At 39.4% G+C, this 10,346-nt stretch overlaps 1 protein-coding gene across 8 annotated transcripts in view; it reads right to left on the reverse strand.

The window, feature by feature from the left end:
* Positions 1-443: 443 nt before the first annotated feature.
* Positions 444-10,346, reverse strand: part of LOC117957918 (septin-9-like) — a 66,267-nt gene continuing 56,364 nt past the window's right edge. For all 8 annotated transcript variants that reach the window (XM_034893998.1, XM_034894003.1, XM_034894001.1 and 5 more), the window contains 9 exons: positions 9,130-9,339; positions 7,189-7,317; positions 6,647-6,728; positions 6,214-6,351; positions 4,388-4,505; positions 3,538-3,633; positions 3,252-3,348; positions 2,367-2,418; positions 444-1,724 (listed from right to left, as the gene is read on the reverse strand). In XM_034893998.1, coding sequence (XP_034749889.1) covers positions 1,583-1,724; positions 2,367-2,418; positions 3,252-3,348; positions 3,538-3,633; positions 4,388-4,505; positions 6,214-6,351; positions 6,647-6,728; positions 7,189-7,317; positions 9,130-9,339 — 1,064 coding nt within the window. In that variant the 3' untranslated portion in view covers positions 444-1,582. The remainder of the gene's footprint in view (positions 1,725-2,366; positions 2,419-3,251; positions 3,349-3,537; positions 3,634-4,387; positions 4,506-6,213; positions 6,352-6,646; positions 6,729-7,188; positions 7,318-9,129; positions 9,340-10,346) is intronic.

Here is a 10,346-nt window from a genome sequence, read left to right on the forward strand (position 1 = left end):
CGTGCTAATCAGCCATGCACTAACCTAGCAGGCGGCCATATTGATTTCAGGGACTAAGGTTTAATGACATGGCAATTAACATGCTCCAGAATGTGCATAAAACCTGTGATTAAATGCTGTGGGGATCCTGCCTTCTGCAGGCAAGAGAATTTAAGCTGATGAATTCACGCAGTCTGGTTTTTCATTTTTAGCTCCTCTGAAGGTCTGTAAAATGTATTGATGGGGAGAAGAGTGTATACAGTAGGGTTTTTTATAAGGAAAATTCTTAGTATTGCAGAAAATAAAAACAAAACAATCAAAGAAATGTTTATATTTACAACTTGAATCTTTATTTCTTTAAAAATAAGATAAAGGAACATTTTTTAATATCCATAATACATAAAAGTAAAAAGAAATGTATCAGAACACAGAAGAATATACAGGACAGAGTATGATAGTGACAGCTTAGGGAATTATATATGGTTCAAACAGGTAAAGATCCTTGGTATAGTATTAAAAATAGAAGTAGAAGTGGACTGCTTAATAGAAGACTGGATAAACAAGGAGAAAAGATTAAAAAATGTCAAAATGTACTTGGCACCAACAAACCTGGTTTCTTTCCAGTTTCAGCCAAAATGTTAGAAAACGTTCTCCAATAAATAAGGCACTATGATGGGCCCAAAAGCAGGAAAGGTATCTGAGTGAGTGTGTATGTGTCTGCATGTGTGTGTGTGTGTGTTAATAATCTGAATAAATGGACCACAACTGTTGACATTTTATATCTTGCATAAATACTTCATCTTAAATCACCTTTAAGATATTTATATTAATAAGCAATGACATTTATAACTTGGAATTTAAAAAGAAGTTGAGGACCTGACAACCCCTGAAGATTTAACAAACCGTTAAAAGTAAAACACAGTGACAAAAAAAGATACAAACATAAGCTTCTTTTGTTTAACTAAAAGGAGAGAGTTGAATAATGCTTCATCACAGAGAGACTGATGACTTTATGTGTGTCACATGTTGGCAAAGTAGTGCCTGGCCGCCTTCCAACATGCTGCTCAATGACAGACTATGTAGTGATCAAGTGCAATAATGAATCATATCACTTCCCACATATGTTGATACAGCTGTGTGCATAGAGACACAAATCTGTGCTTCTGTTAAAAGCACTGCTAAAAAAACATCAAACTTGAAAAAGTAAACATGAACAAGATTAACATGTTAGGTAATTCTGACACTGAAAGATAATAAGCGTCAGTCCGTTCTGTTTGATAGTTACCTTAATGTCAGCTAACACAAAGAAAAAACCACAAAGGTTAACTGTAAGACCTGGAAGCAGGTTAAATCAAGCTGCAGCATGTTAAGATGCTCAAACTTCTCTTCACTCTCTTTGTCAGCAATAGTGTTAATGAGGCAATAAACCGACATGAGCAGTCCATTGAGCCGCCGAAAGTCATCGAAAATAAAGTCCCTCTGGCAGGCTGTTGAGTTTCTATCCCACCTGTGAGATGGATGGAGTGGAGGGCTGGAGTGGTGGGAGTGTCATAGCAAACGAATTACACCCAGTAGAGGTCAACTGCATTAGGGCAGGTGGCGTCTACATCTCGTGGGCAGAAAGATGGTGTTCTGGGATACCGTTGGCATGAGCCAACACTGTGTTATTCTCATTGAGGCGCCTAACACGATACATTTCATAATGAATGCTGCTGGTGATGTCCTTAATGTTCTGCATATGGGTCCTAAAAGAAACGCATATACACACACACCATTAGAAATCAGTAGAAGACATGGACCAACCTTTCCAATTTACAACAATATCTAAACCCCCCTCTACTCAAAACATGTAACTAGCTACTTTTTACTTTACTTAGATGTTCAACCTTCACTGTGCAGAATGGGGTTTGTGCAGTTTGAAAAAATTAACTAATTAATTAAATAATAATTAATTTTTACATTTTTCTTTGATGTCACAAAAGTCTCACACATTTAAAATTAAGTTCTAAAGATGGGCACAAGTTCTTTGGAAGCAAATTGTGGTCCAATGAGCAACATTAACATGTGGAAAATTGAACCCTCCAGTAAATAAACTTTTAAATGAAGTAGGAGACGTCTTGTGTCCAGTAAAATTAAGGAATACAAAATATTTACATAGTCATTTGGATTCTGGATTCATTAATGTTGTTGAAGAAATAGATGCAATTGTTGAGAATTTTGAAATAGGCAATTTAGCGTTTTGGAATATCAATTTAAAATGCTAATTATTATTCAAACCGGAACATTTTTATAAGTCACAAAACACACTATGACACAGTGACAGGCTGCATAAAAACAGACAGCATTTAAGACCAAGACATTATATTATGGAGACATAAATCCCTCACCTGATGAGGAGATCCCGTAAATAGGCAAACTCACAGTGGGCTATGTTCTCAACTACAGTAGGGAGAGAAGTTACGAGTTATCGGATCTAATTAAAAGTGAGATAAAACACACAAAGTAAAAGAACCAAAAGACCGAGTAAGACAGCTGTGAGCTAAGCTTTGTTGCAAATATGTTTTCTAAACAATGCCCTAGGTGTGATGTCCCTGTGGAGATACGGTGTGTTGTTTCAACAGCCACAAGCCCCGGCCCAGAACAGATCTCTGTTGCTAACTTCATCTATTTAAGAGTCCTCCTGAAGAAATACGACTAATTGCTCCCTTCCTGTGTGTGTTGTAACACAAGACACTTGATAGAGGTATGGTGCCTTCGCTCTGGAGTGGATGACATAATAAAATATTGAAAGATGAATCCTGCGGTAAGACTGGATGTTGAAAAAACACAACCCTGACTGGTACACTATAGGCCAACTGATAAAGCGGATTACAGTACGTTTAACTCTTAAAACAAGCTAAACAAAGAAGTGCTAAGAATTTATCTAATAGGTTTAGGTATTTTTTTCACTAGATTTCATAAATTTGAAGAACAAAAAACTAATTTACTACGTGAAAAGTCACAGTGTATCCTTTATGGTGCAAAAGGGGATGTGTGGAGTGGGGGAGCCAAGCAAACACATCAGGCCTCTTCAGACAGACTGCGTCTGCTGGAGGCCTAAGCCAGCTGAATGGCACACGTCACCAGGCTGAAGACTGAATGGAGCATTGTTCTATTGACTGACTTACTCAGAGAGGTCTTTATCAATCTACTTTTGTCATTTCTTCTTAACAAAAACATCCCAGAATTAGACTATGTGCATATTAAAAGATTCTGTCCTGAAAGTGCCGTACCTTCAATGGTTCCCCACTTGGTCTTTCTCCCCAGCAGCCTCCTGCCATTGACCTGGTACTCCTGGTCGCTGCCCACCACAGCAAATGGAATCATCTCCTGCTCAAAGGTTGAATGTCAACAGGCAATGGAGTCAAAAGTAATTAATGTCAAGTACATTAGCAATGACTCTGAATGGATTCAGGATGACAGTGCTCTGTGGAAAGGCATGTCCGAGCATTAACAAGGATAATGGAGTCCCAAATCCTGCCACATATATCTTTAATTGCTTTGAAATGATCCCCTCACCCTAATCTTCTCGTTGATCATTCTGTCCTCAGCATCCTCATCAAATTCCTTCTGAGGGTACACGTCAATCCCATTGGCTCGCAGCTCTTCCCTGATCTGGAGATTTCAAACATTAAGAGAAAACAGAGACTGTTAACCCACTACAGATTTGAGAGGATTCGAACTAAGGCCTTTAATTGCAGGAGTATTTAGACGTGCTTGATGCTTCAGAGACATGAAACAAATACACCTTCATCGGCACAGTGTACAGATTATGGTGGTATTAACACTAATCTGCCTTCTAATCGGCTACAAAATTTGGGGTTTAGTTGTTGATTGCTGTTTGTATACAAACCAGAAAAACTTACAGGATGGATACCTATGCATAAACTTGAGCACACACCAAGTCTGACATGCACCGTAAACACATACACATAAACAAGGGGGTGTTTAACCTCCTCACTGCTAATGAGAGGAGGGGTAATCCTGAGATCGTTAAAGAGTGCCAAAGAAAATTAACAGCTGCAACTTTAATAAACGTGTAGAAGAAGTGTAGAAAGTAATGGGTAAAGAAAGAGAAAGATGCTCTTCAGGAGCATGACTGGAATGCAGTCATGTTTTGTAACTGTCCAGAGAGCGAGGGGAGAGTGCAAGAGAGAACCAGATAAGAAAACCACAGGAACTTATCCTATCTCTGGTTACTGCTCCACAAATATGGAAAAATGCAAGCATAAAGAAGGAGACAAAAAAGAAAACATTTCTAGATTATCTGGTGGATTTAATAGAATAAAAAGGAGAGATTTTAGATACAACAATACAGATATCTATTAAAAAATAAACAAAAGAGGAAATGTAACCAGAAAAATGTTACCTTCTTTTTGAAGAAGTCCCTCTCCTCTAAGGTGAGTGTATCCGCCTTGGCAATAACTGGGACAATGTTGACCACCTTACTGAGACGTCTCATGAATTCTACATCAAGAGGCCGCAGACTGAGAGGGAAAGACACAACATAAACATGAGAAAAGCTCTGTACATCTGTAAAGCAAAACTCCTCCACCAGGGGGCAGATGTTCCTAACAATTCTCCCAGATGGAGGAACTACTGTACCTACTAACTAATACTGTATTTACAGATGCATCCATGACCTAATCATACTATACAATGTGTGAACAACTACTTGATAACATTGACAAGACTTGTGGTCGGGTTGAGGCCTTTCCAGCAGTTTGACAAAAGCATTTGCACATTATGGCAAACTCAGCCTTGTTAAAAACACTTTAATTCCGGCCATTTTCAACAAGGAGTCTACTGCACAAATGCAAGAGCACACTCAAAAAGACTAAAGTGCTTAATTGACAGCAAGCTCCCAGACACCCATACAGACTCTCTGTGTCTCGTCCTTCCTTCCTCTCTCTCTCTCTCTCATTAGTTTTTTTAAAGCAGTCCTTGAGCAGCTGCTGGCCAGCCCATCTGACATTTGCAGTGTAGGACTAACAGGAAACATAGCTGGATGGGACACAGACAGCGAGCCATCCCCCCACCCTCCACCCCATACTGCCTGAGTAAAGACAGGCCATGACACACAAAATTAATAGAATTGCAGTTCTTGGAATGGTGCTCTATGATCAACTGTGTGTTGTTGTGCGTGTTCTCAAACAAGGCTCACAATTCACAGCTGCTTTAAACATTTTCCCAAGACTTTCCGGCGCACTTGACTAGAGTTACACAAATGCAAGAGCTATAAAATGTGCATTGAATCTTTCACTTGATGGACACAGGGGACTATGTGCACTCTTTTGCTAGTATACGCCAAACCCCTTAAGCTCCAAACAGTGAGGGTCTGAACCAACACAATGTGGAGAGGGACGGCAGTTTATGCAGTTCGATCAGAACCAGATGTATGCGTCTGTTAGAGATCCAGGGAAAGAAACTTGGGACGTTGTGCTGCTTCAGGGCAAGTCAAATGCAGTCCATCCTTCCAGTGTGTGTGTGTGTGTGTGTGTGTGTGTGTGTGTGTGTTTAACTGGTGTTCTTGGATATGTTGCATATCGTGTTGAGCGGACGTGTGTGTGTTTGTTCAAAATGAGGGCTAAGATGCAGATTACATTGTAAATTAATTAGCATAATCAGTTACAAAAGAATTTTAACCGGATTGTATGCAATTGAGTTTAAAGGTTACATTGTAAGGGAAATACAGCATGATCAAAGACAACTTTAGCGATCGGATAACGCAGTTGGTAGAGCAGGCGCCCATATATAGAGGTTTACAGCGTTTAAGGCTTTTGCGCTGTGTTAATCGTGTATGTTCATATCAAAATAAAAAATAAAATACAATTTATCTGTCAGCCCTAGCTCTGAGCATTGGAAGTGTGACAACACTGTAAGAGAATTTAGCTTTTTTTCTTGTTGTCAGAGAGGGATACCAAATCTGCCACAATACAATCTTCTCCTCTAATTTACAGAAAGAAGGTAAACAAATTTGCTAAATGTTGTTGTCGGAACCTTTTCAACAGTGCGTTTCTTTAAACCTAAGCGCAAGTGATGGAGGCACTGACATCATTTTAGTGTTGTTGTGTTGGGTGCTGACAAAGAAGTAGGGAATATCAATATAAATTTAGAATATCAATATTTCTATGCTGTATGTGTTCAACTTGTGCTCATGTGTCCATATTTACCCATGTTTGAATGTGTCCTTACCAGTGTCCGGTCGGGGGAATGAAGTATATGCAGCAGTGGACTCTGGAGTCTGGAATCCGTTTCTTCCTGTTTATGTTAATCTCCTCCTGCAGGTACGCCTCATACTGGTCATTAATAAACTTCATGATGGGCTGCCAGCTAGACCGTGGCAAAGATGGATTAAGGGAAAGAGGAGGAGAGAGGAGTAGAAAAGCAAGTGATCAATGGATAAAAGAGGAAAGGAGAAAACAACACAGTGGTAGAAAAGGAAAAAGGGGTAAATGAGTAAATGTGGGAGGGGCTCAGAGAGGGAAGCAAAGAGTGAGGAGAAAGATAAGGAGATAGAGTGACATTACAGGAAAGGTAAAAAAAAAGAGAGGGGCTTCTGGTTACACACAATTTAATATTTCACTGTTTATATCATCAGTGCAATGATGGCAAAATTGTAGCATACCAGTTCTCATTGTTGATCTGGTCTCCAAAGCCTGGTGTGTCAATGACTGTCAGCTTCATTCTCACTCCCTTCTCCTCAATGTCTGCACACAGAAAAACACACACTGTGTACTAATATGTCGAAAACACCCTGTGCACTATAAACTACAACTAAACAAGGCATTGTAGATGTAAAAAAATGTAGCATGACTTATTTCTTGCCTTATATCTATTTGTACAAAACAGATTGGAGGGGATAATGGTCTTACATTTGAAAACATTTTCAAAAGAGCTGCCAAATTTAAAACTAGGCTGGTTTCATGAGGCTAAGAATACGATATACTCCGATTATTTGAGCCATGATTACAGTAATTATAGAGAATTAGAGTGAAAGAAAAGTAGAGATAAACACAGATAAAGTACTATGAATGTTTTAGAGTTACTACACACGCAGTATGTAAAACTGGCTGACAAAGAGAAAAGTGTAAATACAGAAGAACAGAGAAGAAAAACCAAGTAGTTACAACGAGATACAGAAGAGTTGAGTGTTCAAGAGGGCCATACCATGACTGATGGACTTCATTTCGATTGTTTTGGGGATCTTCTCCTGGGCTGTAGCCAGCACTGATTTACGGCTGACTTTAGACTTGAACAGCGTGTTCATTAGCGTAGACTTTCCCAGGCCACTCTGTCCTGTAAGCAGAGAAACAGTCAGAAATTTACACATTTTAAGATGAACTTTTTTTTTTCACTGACTACTTGCGCTGTAGGTAACTACAGTCCACACATTGTTACACTGTTGCCATAAAAACCCAAACATGATCCATTATTTCCATGACAGTTTGGACAACTCCACGCTGTCAGTTTTGTGGCTGAAGCAGTGACAAGTTGCAGGTGTCTGTCTGCAGAAACACTGGCAGCAAAGCCATTAGCACACATGACTGCAACCCAAACACAACATAAATAAGACAAATTGGATTCAAGGTAAACCAGTATTTTTTTCTAAAACAATCAGAAGAATTGGGTTGTTGTGCACTGAGCAACCAGAAATAAAGTATCCTTTGTATACATTGTTATACAGTCAATAATACAGTTATAATACAGTTTGACAGTCCTGTAATAAATACTACCTTGAGGTTTTAATTCTAGGTGACACTGTGTGATAAATGAATGGAAAGAATGGATATACATATGGAAACTTTTATACTTCCTCTAATTATTTCTTTTGCTAACACTTCTAATATAAAGTGTATGTGTATACACTACATGACTAGCTGGTGTTTTCATGCAAGGACCTGATAATACGGGGAGTCTTGAAGTCCATGTTACAATGATGAACCAGCAAGACTCCTTATCTGTGAGTCATCATGAACTGTCTTTTTATATGGATGAGACCCTCTGTAACCCCTCAACACTATGGTAACATTATTATGGGTTAATGAAGAGGAGTTTGGAAGGTCCCACTGGGCAGCAAACATTCACAGTTCAAATTCAGATTAAGTCAACATCATCTTTACTGATTTATGGAGACACAAACTCAGTCGCATGTACAGGCAGTGAGCAACACACGTTACATGCAAACATGGATCTGTACAATCAGTACTGAGGCCAACAGCTGCAGATTTTAAATGGAGATAATTCATATTCAGTTGACAGTTTTGAAACTGATCATCACTACATGCAAAATCATATGTCAACTCTAAAGTTTTGGCAGCATTGATGCCAGCTCTATGAACAGCTGAATTAACCAAAGTGTCATGGTCTAACATTCTCCAACTAACAACCATCACAACAGTAATGCGGTTCCAAAGTCCCACACTTGCTTATGTGGTACACTATAAAAGAGTGGATTTTGTTAACTGAGATGCAATTTCATATTTAAATTTGTTTTGCAAACGTACTTATCCATGTGTCTTTGTCATCAGATATAGTGCTTTTTTCCTTCTTCCCTCTATTGAACCCAATTCTGCCCAATACAAATATGAGAAATGGATTTGGCACTTAGTAATCTATATGAAATATCTGAAGATCTCACTTGACCATAAAGATCTAAACCCAATCATTCTTTCCTGCAGTCCTTTTTTGTTTTGTTTTTAAAATGGTGGTAACAGGTATCCGATCAAAGTGATGAGGGCTCAGTGAGAAAGCGTCCTACTGTGTGTGGCTGCTTTTTAAAATTATTTGGAGGCCTCCAATTTCCGTCAATAATTAGAGAGAAAACAATATACCTGAATAGGGACACATTTTACAAGAGCTGACTAAAGACGTTTTGAGTCACATACAAGTGTGACTTGTGACAAGTGACTTTAGAGTCTGCCCTTGATGACAAGGCTCAGAATGAAATACAAAATGATTTTCATGATCAAAAATCCACTTTTTCAGTGTGCAGTTTGCAGAACTTCCTTTCTGTGAGGCAACTGGGCTATCAGACACAATCATGTTAGCTTCAACTAAATCTGGGCAATATGACTGAAACCTTAGCTGGTGGACCCTTGCGCTACTTACCCACAACCATAATGTTGAGCTCGAAGCCCTGCTTCATGGCCTTCCTTCTCATCTGTTCCAGAATGGCATCAATGCCCACATAACCAAAGTCCAACACAGGGCCACTGGCCTTCTCGCCGTACGGGATACCCACTGCTGGGGAAACCATAGCATCAGGTGCCACTGCCTCAGACATGGCACGGCTGCTGTAGCTGGGAATCACTTCTGGTCCTGACGGAGAAAGAGAGTGAGAAGGTTAAAGGGATGAGGTGTGATGTGAAGGGTATGAGGGTGGATAGAAGTGACAAATGTCTGATTACCAGTGGAGCTACTATAAAAAACAGGTCACGTAAGCATGATGAGGAAATACAGAAGAGGTGCACAGCAAAAGAAAGGTGGAAAACATCCACAGTACAAGAAGAACTCCAAGAATCTGAGATCCTATCAAAAAAACTGTTAGATGAAAGGATAAATACCACTTCATATCTGTCTGCTACAGCCAGCAAGCGATTGGCTTAGCTTCTCAGAAAGACTGGAAACGTCCAACTTCCAGTCTTTTTTAAGCTAAGAGATGTTAGAATACTGATTTTTTTCATCTTAACTCTTGGAAAGAAAGTAAATAGGTGCTTCTCCCAAAAATGTTGAACTAATCCATAAATTATCAGCATGTTGATCCATGAAAAATAATACACATAAAAAAACCTGCCTGCTCATCAGTGCTTTGGATGCCGCTGCTGAAGAACTGGAGCAAAAGCGACCAATTAATCAGTTTTCTTCTAAAACAACGCAAGCACACTTTCAAACAGAGCCAACACAGACTTTTGACTCAACAGAAAACTATTAGAAAATATACCCCATTTAAGTACTTTGCAATTGGCTGGACCTTATCCCCGCAGTTCCTTTGGAATGCTTTCAGATATGTGTCTAATTTTAAGATACATATTCCACTTCCAATATGTTCCCCACAGTCTGTTAATCGTCACCAATATGCATGCAGAAAGCGGGTGAAGCTCTGCTTAACAATGTGTTTAGTCAGCATAGGTAAAGTATTTACAGTGTGTATGTTTGTGTATGCATGTACAGTAGTTCAAGCAGCTGCTACCCCTCACAGGGCCTCCCTTTCCCTCGCTCTCCACAGTGCCGTTACTGTCCTGTTTATATGAGAGTGGAAAAGAGAAATACTGGTAAGGCTGAAACCTGATCCGTTCACCCAGCTAGCCTGGATCACACACAGACAA

The sequence above is a fragment of the Etheostoma cragini genome, chromosome 15 (genome assembly GCF_013103735.1).
Source record: "Etheostoma cragini isolate CJK2018 chromosome 15, CSU_Ecrag_1.0, whole genome shotgun sequence".
Lineage (NCBI taxonomy): Eukaryota > Metazoa > Chordata > Actinopteri > Perciformes > Percidae > Etheostoma > Etheostoma cragini.